This window comes from Pristiophorus japonicus, chromosome 20 (assembly GCF_044704955.1).
Source record: "Pristiophorus japonicus isolate sPriJap1 chromosome 20, sPriJap1.hap1, whole genome shotgun sequence".
In the NCBI taxonomy this organism is placed as follows: domain Eukaryota; kingdom Metazoa; phylum Chordata; class Chondrichthyes; family Pristiophoridae; genus Pristiophorus; species Pristiophorus japonicus.
The window spans coordinates 39,204,381-39,216,109 of record NC_091996.1 but is presented as its reverse complement, the minus strand read 5'-3'; the positions used below and the strand labels follow the sequence as shown (position 1 = coordinate 39,216,109).

General features: G+C 45.6%; 1 protein-coding gene across 3 annotated transcripts in view; it reads left to right on the top strand.

Annotated features, from left to right (window-relative positions):
• Window positions 1–6: 6 nt before the first annotated feature.
• Window positions 7–11,729, top strand: part of stxbp1a (syntaxin binding protein 1a) — a 148,659-nt gene continuing 136,936 nt past the window's right edge. For 2 of the 3 annotated variants that reach the window (XM_070862785.1, XM_070862782.1), the window contains exon 1: window positions 40–85. Coding sequence is in view for 1 of the 3 variants with exons in the window: in XM_070862784.1 (XP_070718885.1) it covers window positions 49–85 (37 nt within the window). In the remaining 2 variants the exon portion in view is untranslated. Of the gene's footprint in view, window positions 86–11,729 lie in introns of all 3 variants that reach the window. The other variant, XM_070862784.1, reaches the window with a different exon arrangement.

The window sequence follows — 11,729 nt, the reverse complement described above, 5'->3', positions numbered from 1 at the left end:
GTCCTGCAGTCAGCTGATTGGGAAGGCAGTGAGCGAGCGGAAGGCATCATGGCACCGATCGGGCTAAAAGCAGTGGTCGGAGAAAGTAAAGGAGCAATCTTGGCTTTGTGTTCGGGGGAAATGCTGTTAATGTGTGGAAGAGGGTGCCGGCGCTGCCGGGTGTGTGTTTATTGCTCCAGTGCCTTGCCCATTGCAGATGCGGGGAGGGAGGAGATTATGGGATGGGGTTTATGGAGACTGCCTGATGGCTGACTGTGAGCTACAGCGCGGTGCAGCCCGTTTTGAGGGATGTGCAGGCTCAACTGAAGCATTGGGCACAGCCATCCCTGCTAAAGCCGGCTGCTGCATAATGTGCCTTTGACAAAGGTTGGGCATATCATGTGTAATCCTCTCCGGGATAGAGGAGCGTGTCAGCCCCAAGGGCTTGTGTGTATGTGTGTGTCTGTGTGTGAGGGGGGGGGGGGGGGGGGGAGGAGGGGTGTGATGGTGTGTGTGTGTGTGTGGGTGTGTCTGTGTTTGTGTGTGTGTGGGGGGGGGGTGTGATGGTGTGTGTACGTGGGGGGGGGGTGATGGTGTGTGTGTCTGTGTTTGTGTGTGGGGTATGTGTGTGTGTGTGTGTGTGGGGGGTGTGATGTGTGTGTACGTGGGGGGGGGGGTGATGGTGTGTGTGTGGGGGTGTGTGTGTGGTGTGTGTGTGTGTGGGGGGGTGGGGGGGTGGGGGTGTGATGGTGTGTGGGTGGGGGGGGGAGTGTGGGTGTGTGTGGGGGTGGTGGGGGTGTGTGTTTGTGTGTGCGGGGGGGGGGGTGTGGGTGTGTGTGTGAGGTGTGTGTGTGGAGATGGTGTGTATGTGTGTGTTTGAGGGAGATGCCAGTCTGTATCCATTAAGCGCAGTGCAGTCAGCCCCACAGTGGATGTGAGAGGCAGTGTGGCCGTGTCCTCTCGCTCTCACCTCCTTGCCATACACAAACGCCCACCTCTGGCAGAAATGTCTGCGTTACCAGAAAAGCACCGAGCCCCGCCCCCTCGGTATAAAAGCAGCAGCCGAAGCTCTGCGGTCCAGGGCTGTGATGTGACTTGTCGGGGTGATTTAAAGCTTGTGTCTGAATCACCTGTCCCTATAAAGCCGAGACACTGGGGCACTGCAGCAGATCCCTCGCCCTGCCTCCCAACACAGTGATTGTAAAATCTACATTCTGCTTGGAAATGCTGCTGGGCGGACTCACAAGTAACACACACACCCTCCTGCTCTGTAGCTGCTCTTTATTCAGAGACACGCCTGTCCCCTGAAATGTGGGCGCCGGATCATTATTTTTTTAAGACTCGTGAAAAGAAAGAGCTATGGGGGCGTCGCGGCATTTACTGAGCAGTTTTTGCATGATTGGGGGTGTTCGATACGCGTGTGTGGAAGGGGATTTATAATCAGCTTAAGGTTTGGGAGGCGCTGGAAATAAAATATTGTAAATGTGCTAAATTCCATCGGACTCCAGCTGCCCCTTTCATTTGGAACCCTAACTTTCACTGTCGTCAAAGCGGAACTTTAATGTCCTCACACCCAGGTATCTGCATTATGGAGCAACAATGTGCGGTCCTTTACACTGGTACAGTAAGATCAAACACTTGTCGAGCCGGCTATTCGGTGTACATGCGCTATGAGCTGCAATTGCTTTGATAAGACACATCTCATTCATTCTCAGCGAGCTCGCTTCAATTCCTCAATCACCTCAGCGTTTGAAAGCAGTTTGAAGATGCAATGCAGATCAGGGTTTTGTTTATGGAGATTATCTCAGTCTGAATCCAGCAGTTATTAAACGCACAATCTGCCAGGAAGACTGCACTTTGTCCTTAATTTAGAAGTTGCTTGCGATACAACTTAATTAAAACCATTGCACCCAAGCTGTCAATTAAATTCCAGGCGTCACACACACAGGGCTGACCGGAAAATATCGCACATTCTGGGCTTTGCGCTATTTGTTCCGCCTTCATATTTTCAGTCTTTGCATAGTAATAATCGGCGAAATCCTAAATATACATTTAGCCCAGGGCAGTGGGAGCCGCGAATAGTCTGGGAACTGGCATTTATATCGGCTACATTTAGGATTATATGAAAGTTTGTTGTGAAATCAGAATGTAAACACGTCTGGCTGAATGACATGTCCGGTAATTGAGATGTGATCATTATGGGCGATTTTTTGGCCTCTGTGAATTTTCTGGTCGCTGTCAGTTGTGGAAAGATTTATCACGTGTCACTTTAACCGTGACACATGTAACGATTCATAATATATCACTCATTCATAAATTACATATTGCACGGTCTCACTGAGTATCAATTGGCCACACTCCCGCCACAGACACACACGGTTGTGGGTTCAGTTCCCATTCTCCGATTAGTGCAGTCCTGAATGGTTGCTGCATTGTCAGAGGTGAGTCCAACCATCCAGCCACCTGTTCAGGTCACATTGCACGATTCAAAGTGCTCCTGGTGCTCTGGCTAACATTCATTGCTCAACCATCCCACCAACTACAATAAATCAACTGCTTCTCATTTTATTGCTATTGCTGGGATCTTGCCGTGTGCAGTTTGGCTGCATTCGCCAACACAATGGCACTTGGAAAGTGATTTGTGTGGTGCTTGATAAGGGGCGTCCTTCAGTTTCATTTGTCGAGCTTGCCACAAGGTAGGCTCTCCCAAGCACAGACGTCCCACCCAGTCGGATAGATCGTGAATTCTGCAGGCTGTTACAGTTACAGAGCCCTGAGGTGGGGTCTGAGAGAAAGAGAGAAGGAAATCTGTACAAATGAAGGTTTCTTTTTTGAGGCGGAGAGGTGATGCCGATGATTGGCGAAGAGGTTACATCTACGTGGGCCTCCCGTAGACCCTCACAGTCAACGTACACTCCATAATCAACAAGTACTCGCCTTTGCTCTTGGTTTCTTACAAAGAATCAGAAATGGAATCCACGCATCTTAGAGAACAGGTTTGCATGAGGACAGAGACCAGAAATGGATCAAGTTATTTTGCCCTTCAGTTAGCCTATTTGTCAGGCATGAGTCGATAGGAAGTGCAGTCAGCAGTTGTTGGCAGTGAACATGTGTTGTGCCTGTGAGCAAACCGAGCACAGAGTGGCATAGCGCTAACCAATGAAGTATTTGGGGATTGTTGGCTGATGCTATTCTGCAATGGCTTCAAGCATTCGAGTTATTGTAAGTTACGTTGCCTGTTCTCACAGGGTTCAGTATACATTAACGTGCATGTTAGTAGTTTTTAAGAAACTCACAGGACCCTTCCATTCCAGTCGGCTGTATGAAAATTGTCTTCAGCTAGTTGTTAACTCACTCAGTGCAGATCTCATTTAAAGGCTGTGTTATTTTCCTATGACATAATCTGTAAAGAAAGATTCCATGGAACTCAATATTTATAGTGAATGTGCTTCTGACTATGGGGGTTTTCAAAAATGTATTTGTGGGCCAGTGTGTTGGTATCTTGCTGCGCAGTGCAGTGGAGAATCAACACAGTGGTTTACATTCATAATTCACCCCCTGCTAAGTTTCTGGTCTTGGTCACATCACAGGGAGACATTTTTGGAAAGGGAGGGGCTCGACGTCTCATCTGAGATGGAGAGACGATCAGTGGGTATCAATATCGGGCATTGGGCACCTCCTCGGTTACAGATGGCAAGGAGCAGATTGTCTGCCTACCCCATTGATCAGAAAATGATACAGGATGTGAGAAGACGCCATGAAATGGGAGGAAATAAGTATAAACGGGAAATTCAAAATAGGAATGTTTTATAAATGTGCATGATTATGGAAAGTTGCAGCATTTTTATTCCTCCTTTTCCCTGCTGAAAGTTCCCTATACCACACACCATTCCCAGGCTGCCATGACTGATGCTCTACAGTTGACCAGTAGCAGGCGCATGAGCTGATCTTTGCTTGCAGTGAAGGTCCCTCACCAGCACCTTCCTGGGAAGTTGGGCAGTAAATATGGGGAGACAATCCTGGAGCCAGCCCCATATTCCATCAGTGTGATACTGCACGGTGGAGTCCTAGCACTGAACACCACTGCTTCTAGGGAGTGGTTCAAGGAAATGCAACAAATGCAATTTCTAAAAAAAAAATCATCAAAAGAAACCGCCATCAGGTGAACAAAGTACAAAATAAGAATGAAAATAAGATGGAGAAAGGGGGGAAAAGAATTGAAGAGCGGAAGATAAACTGAAACACTGATTCAAAATGGTGCATCACACATTGAACTGTATTTTGTTTAATGAGTAAAGTTAAACAATCATTATTTTACTAAACTCTCATTATGAACTAGTGACAGTTCAGCAGAATAATTTTTCACTCATGTTACCACCAATACATCGCCACATTCTTCAGTAAGCTGCAATACGGTGGTAAATTACAGTGTAAGCGTTACAAATTGCAAAACTTCAGTATTTAAAGGGCTTGTCCCTATGAAATCTATAACACTAGTTACTTCTGGTTTTAAAGGATATTCTGGTGTTGGGAGAGGGAAGAGAGCTGTGGAATAATGCAGTTACACTCACATTATCCCACTGAATACTTATTTTACATCATATTATGTAACAATTGAAAAAAAGAATGAATTCATTTTTAAAAACACTTTGGGCTGGATTTTCGTTGGACTAGCGCCTCTATTGATGCCCAGGTGGGGCGCTAATGGGTATGCAGATGATATCCGACCGGGCTGCCAGCTTCCAGCACCCTGCTGGGATATTTGTTGCCGGTTCTGTGGAGGCGCTGAGCAGTACCGCCCGGTAGCGCCGCGCCTGTGTGCAACGTTCCCGGTTGCGACAGCGTGGTAAAGTTTGTTTCGAGCGAGACCCCTAGTGGGAGTGCCTGGGAACACGGGCGGTGTGAGCTGTTCCCACGACGGTGAGGGAAGGACATGGGCTAAGTGTGATTGGTTTATTTTGTTTTAGTTTTGCGATTTATTTTTATGTGGGGTTAGCAAGGTATTGAGAAGGTTTTTTTTGGCGATTTATTTTTCCAGGTAAGCCACTCCTACGGCGTTCTGAGGCCGGCTCTTTAGCTCGGGGTTTTCAGTCGCTCAGCCGGCCTAGCACCCTGAGAGAGGTGTGGAACACCTCCCTTACCTTTCCGCTCCACACTCAGGGCCCAGCTGCTGAATTTTGCGGCTGCAGACACAAACCATTTCCTGGCGCAAACTTGACTGTCCCATCGCCATTATTGCCCGAAAACGCCTCCAACCGAAAATCCGGCCCTTTATCTGTCTAAAGCGCCAATGCAGACAATACTCTAGGGTTGCCAACCTTCCAGGATTGTCCAAGAGTCTCCAGGAATTAGTCTCCTGGACACTCCCAGGAAAAATAATCATAAGGACATTAAAAAAACCTGTTCTTAACATTTTCTTTGAACACTTTTGTTTATTAGTTATATTGGGGCAAAAGAGGCTGCTTGATGGGTAGAGCAGGCAGTTGGAGGTAAGTGATCATGTGATGAAACCTCCAGGAATATGTCAAACCAGAGTTAGCATCCCAACACTTGTCAATGTGTCAAGTGAGCTAGCCTTCAAGAGGCACGCTGCAGTATCTTGAAAATCCCACCTAGTGAAGAATAAAATGCACAGACTGCTTTGGGCCAAAGTACAGTGCCATAGAGCAAAGAGACATTGAAGGTAGGTCTACAACGTGGACATAAAGACAAAAAAATTCAAAGTTTGAGGTTGGTTGTATCACTATAGGGAAATAAAATGCCTGCGAATTGAGAAGTGAATGACACGTTTTAAATCAAACAATGACAAAGCTGCAGTCTTCAGCAGGAGATTATGTTGTTGATCTTTACAATAACTCATGAATTTAATCACCTCATCTGAACTTTCAACACATTGGATTTCGCTGAGGGCATGTTCCTTTTTGCCCAGTTTCTCCTTTCGTGGAGCTGCATCCATCCTATACTTCAGCCAAGCAACCATTCCTCATGTGTGTGCACAAACAGTGCTGTCACCGGGCTGCTGAACTGCACTTTGCTGGAGAAATAATGAGTAAACTACAGGCCTACATAAACAGCCAGAGTACGGATATTCAGCCAGATGTTTAGGCACTGCATTTGTAACACTTGAATATCTGTAGGTGTGTTAGCAATTGAGATAACACAACAGGAAATAAAATGCAACATGATCTTGTATATAGATAGATGTATAAACTATGCGTGACCACCTCAACGATTTTCTAGTAGACTACCAAAATAATGAGGAGCAATCAGACACATTTTTAATAACCACCATCTCCAGTGACACCTCCTCCCTGGCAGGAATTAAAGGTTCCCAACTAGATTGTTATTTAAAAAATAAATATATATATATATATACAAATATATCTGTCAATACCTTTGCTGTGATAACCCCATGGATGACAATTGCTTGTGCAACACTTTCCATGACAACGGGAAAACTCATTGATGGTGCTAGCTTGCAAGGGGACATTAGGTTACTGTGTACTTGGGTGCCAACATTTATTTTTAACAATGAGAAAGGCCGACACAATCTCATGAGACTCTTAAATGTGCCACGTTGAAATGAACCAGAATCAAACCAATTGGTTTGTTTGGATTTCGAATTCCGTTTGTTTCATCGCCAGTGATACATACCGTTTCCCCAATAATTTCACACATTGTGAAAGAGTTTGGTGGTCTATGTGACATGAGGGTACACCCTCTTTACATTCTGTGCGTGAAGTTATGCTGTTGGATGCTAGTTTAACAACGGTCAATTTGCTCGTCTGAAATTCCTTTCTGCTGTTTTAGCTAAAGTAGTGGACAAGATTTTCACACAAACGTATTGCACATTTGTTTGCGAGTAGCCCACAGTGTAAATCTCAGAAGCTATCTGTTCTCCACAGGATGTAAAGTTGTACTAGCACATGTACAGCACAGACCCATGTGCTGATTTCTGCACTGTATGACTTCTGGGAAAGAAGTGACAATATGCCCAAGAGTGAAAAGATTGGCCCAGAAATGGATGGAGCGGGGCATCACATGGCAAGCACCGTGAATTGGATTTGTTCCCTCACCCTTCAGGTTGTATTATTTTTGCACTGTGAATTACTGGAAATGCGAATTGATAAAGGGGTCAATGGAGAATCACCATCATCATAGGCAGCCCCTCAAAATCGAGGAAGACTTGCTTCCACACTAAAAGTGAGTTCTCAGGTGACTGAACAGTCCAATATGGGAATTACAGTCCCTGTCACAGGTGGAGCAGACAGTGGTTGAAGGAAAGGGTGGGTGGGGAGTCTGGTTTGCCGCACGCTCCTTCCGCTGCCTGCGCATGATTTCTGCATGCTCTCGGCGACGAGATTCGAGGTGCTCAGCGCCCTCCCGGATGCTCTTCCTCCACTTTGAGTGGTCTTGGGCCAGGTACTCCCAGTTGCCCGTGTGGATGTTACACTTTATCAAGGAGGCTTTGAGGGTGTCCTTGAAGCATTTCCTCTGCCCACCTGGGGCTTGCTTGCCGTGAAGGAGTTCCGAGTAGAGCACTTGCTTTGGGAGTCTCGTGCGGACGATATGACCTGCCCAATGGAGCTGGTCGAGTGTGGTCAGCGCTTCGATGCTGGGGATGTTGGCCTGGGCGAGGACACCGATGTTGGTGCGTCTATCCTCCCAGTGGATTTTCAGGATCTTGCGGAGTCATCGCAATGGGGAATAGGGACCTCTTGGAACGACTATCTCCTTAACCAATGAAATTTGGGCATTGGGACTGGTTCTGGGGGAGGTGTGACCTGTACAACCCAGACAGGTTCCACCTCCACAGGGCCGGAACCAATATCCTCGCCCGGAGGTTTGCTAGTGTTGTTGGGGAGGGTTTAAACTAATTTGGCAGGGGTATGGGCACCAGGATGTAACATTAGAAAGGGAAAATAAGGTGCTCAAAGGATTTGGAGAGGCAATAGTAAGGTATCAGGTGGGCTCCAACTAAGAGAGAATATAGGATGGTCTAAGATGGGTTTACAGTGTATGGATGTGAGTACACAAAATATAGTAAACAAGGTAAGTGAGCTGCAGGCATAGATAGCCACATGGGAATAAGATGTTGTGGCAATAACTGAGACCTGGTTCAAAGGCCAGGATTGGGTATTAAATATTCCTGGTTATAAGCTGTTTTCAGGAAAGATAGGGAAGGAGAGAAAGGAGGTGGTGTGGCAGTATTGGTTAAAGAGAATGTTAGTGTTTGAGAGGGAGGAATTCCTGGAGCGGTCAAGGACAGAATCTATATGGCTAGAGTTAAGAAATAATAGAGGAGCCATTACACTAACTAGGTGTATTCCATAGACCACCAAATAGTGGGAAGGATATAGAGGAGCAAGTTTTCTGAGAAATTACAGAGAGGTGCAAGAACTATAGAGTAGTGATAATGGGAGATTTCAACTATCCTAATATAGACTGGAATAGTAATCATGTAAAGGGCAGCGAGGAGAAGAATTTCTGAAGTGTGCTCAGGAGAACTTTCTTGATCAGTGCGTTTCTGGCCCGACGAGGGAGGAGGCATTGCTGGATCTGGTTCTGGGGAATGAGGGGGGTCAGGTGGAGCAAGCGTCGGTAGGTGAACATTTAGGGAGTTATCCAAAACTCCTCAATAGGCAGATAAATAGTAAACAGGTAGTAAGGGAGGGTGGGGCCAATTAGGGAACAAAATGGAGACCTACACACGGAGGCAGAGGGTGTGGCTGAGCTCCTCAATGAATACTTTGCATCTGTCTTCACCAAGGAAGAGGATGCTGCCAAAGACAGAGTGAAGGAGGAGGTGGTGGAGACACTTGATAGGATAAAACTTGTTAAAGAGGTATTAGAAAGGCTGGCTGTACTTAAAGTAGATAAGTCACCAGAAGCAGATAGGATGCATCCTAGGACGCTGAGGGAATTGAGGATGGAAATCGCGCAGGTACTGGCCATAATATTCCAATCCTACATAGATACGGGGTGGTGCCAGAGGATTGGAGAATGCAGATGTTACACCATTGTTCATAAAAGGGTGTAAGGTTAAACCCAGCAACTACAGGCCGGTCAGTTTAACCTCGGTAGTGGGGAAACTTTTAGAAACAATGATCAGGGACAAAATTAACAGTCACTTGGATAGGGGTGGATTAATTAAGGAAAGCCAGCATGGATTTTTTAAAGGCAAATCGTGTTTAACTAACGATTGAGTTTTTTGATGAGGTAACAGAGAGGATTGATGAGAGTAATGTGGTTGACGTGGTGTACATGGATTTCCAAAAGGCTTTTGATAATGTGCCACATAATAGGCTTGCAGCAAAGTTGAAGCCCATGGAATAAAATGGACAGTGACAGCATGGATACGGAATTGGCTCAGTGACAGGAAACAGAGAGTAGTGGTGAACGGTTGTTTCTCGGACTGGAGGAAGGTTCCCCAGGGTTCGGTACTGGGACCACTGCTTTTCTGGATATATATTAATGACTTGGATGTGGGTGTACAGGGCACAATTTCAAAATCTGCCGATGACACAAAACTTGGAAGTATAGTGAACAGTGAGGAGGAGAGGGATAGACTTCAGGAAGACATAGACAGGCTGGTAGAATGGGCGGACACGTGGCAGATGAAAGTTAATGCAGAAAAGTGTGAGGTGATGCATTTTAATAGAAAGAATGAGGAAAGGACATTTAAACTAAATGGTACAATCCTAAAGGGGGTGCACAAACAGAGAGACCTGGGGGTATATGTGCATAAATCGTAGAAGGTGGCAGGGCAGGTTGAGAAAGCGGTTACAAAAGCTTAAGGAATCCTGGGCTTCATAAATGGAGGCATAGAGTACAAAATATGGGAACTATGATGAACCTGTATAAAACACTGGTTCGGCCCCAACTGGAGTATTGTGTCCAATTCTGGGCGCCGCACTTTAGGAAGGATGTAAAGGCCTTAGAGAGGGTGCAGAAAAGATTTATGAGAATGATTCCAGGGATGAGGGACTTCAGTTACGTGGATAGACTGGAGAAGCTGGGGTTGTTCTCCTTGGAGCAGAGAAGGTTGAGAGGAGATTTGATCGAGGTGTTCAAAATCATGAGGGGTCTGGATAGAGTAGATAGAGAAAAACTGTTCCCATTGGCGGACGGGTCGAGAACCAGAGGAACAGATTTAAGTTGATTGGCAGAAGAACCAAAGATGACATGAGGAAAAATGTTTATACGCAGCGAGTGGTTAGGATCTGGAATGTGCTGCCTGAGAGGGTGGTGGAGGAAGACTCAATCGTGTCTTTCAAAAGGGAGTTGGATAAGTACCTGAAGGAAAATAATGTGCAGGAAGTCGGGGAAAGGGCGGGGAAGTGGGACTGGCTGACAGTCAGCACGGGCTCGATGGGCCGAATGGCCTTCCGTCCTGTAACCATTCTATGATTCTATAATTATACAACAACAACTTGATTTTAAGGACAGGAAAAGAAACAGCGAACAGCGGAGGAAGGAATATGGTGAATTTGAATGAAATTAGATACAGAAAGAGAAATAAAGAGAGGGAAAGAATTATTGAATCAAGAGAGAGCGAAAAGAGACAGAAAGGAAAAGTAAGAAAAAAAATTAAAATATAAAATTTTAAAAGCCTCAAGGAACAATTTACTAGCTGCAGGAGTGAGATGCCACAGTTTCAGTTCTTCCCTTTCAAGGCTTCCAAGTTTGAGTTTCATGTCAGGGTCACATCATTATCAGGGTCCTTATGACATGAAATACCAGCCCTAAATAGCCATGACAAGATTCATTCATATTTACTGCGCAATTCCAGCAATTTCTTGACCCTCATGCGAAGGTCTATAGTGAGCTCCTGATTTTGCAAGGATAAGGACAAATTGTTCAGCAATTAGTGCCAATTCATGTCTCATGGCACATCTCTTTCTTGCCACAAATTGTTTTTGTATGCAATAATAATGGCAGAACACCATGAACTCACATACAAAATTCTTATAGGGCTTGATAGGGTAGATACAGGGAGGATGCTTCCTCTGTTTGGGGAGTCTAGAACCAGGGGTCACAGTCTCAGAATAAGGGGTCGGCTATTTATGACAAAGATGAGGAGAAATAAAAAGAAGAAAAGTAAAAGTGGAGGGCAGAGAAACCCAAGGCAAAAGTCAAAAAGGGCCACAATACGGCAAAAATCTAAAGGGACAAAGTGTGTTAAAAAGACAAGCCTGAAGGCTCTGTGCCTCAATGCAAGGAGTATTCGTAATAAGATGGACGAATTAACTGCGCAGACAGCTATTAACGAATATGATGTAATTGGGATTATGAAGACATGGCTCCAGAGTAACCAAGGCTGGGAACTCAACATCCAGGGGTATTCAACATTCAGGAAGGATAGACAGAAAGGAAAAGGAGGTGGGGTAGCGTTGCTGGTTAAAGAGGAAATTAACGCAATAGTAAGGAAGGACATTAGCTTGGATGATGTGGAATCTGTATGGGTGGAGCTGCGGAATACCAAAGGGTAGAAAACGCTAGTGGGAGCTGTGTACAGACCACGAAACAGTAGTAGTGAGGTTGGGGACAGCATCAAATAAGAAATTAGGGATGCGTGCAATAAAGGTACAGCAGTTACCATGGGCGACTTTAACCTACATATAGATTGGGCTAACCAAACTGGCAGCAATATGGTGGAGGAGGATTTCCTGGAGTGTATTAGGGATAGTTTTCCAGACCAATATGTCGAGGAACCAACTAGAGGGCTGGCCATCCTAGACTGGGTGATG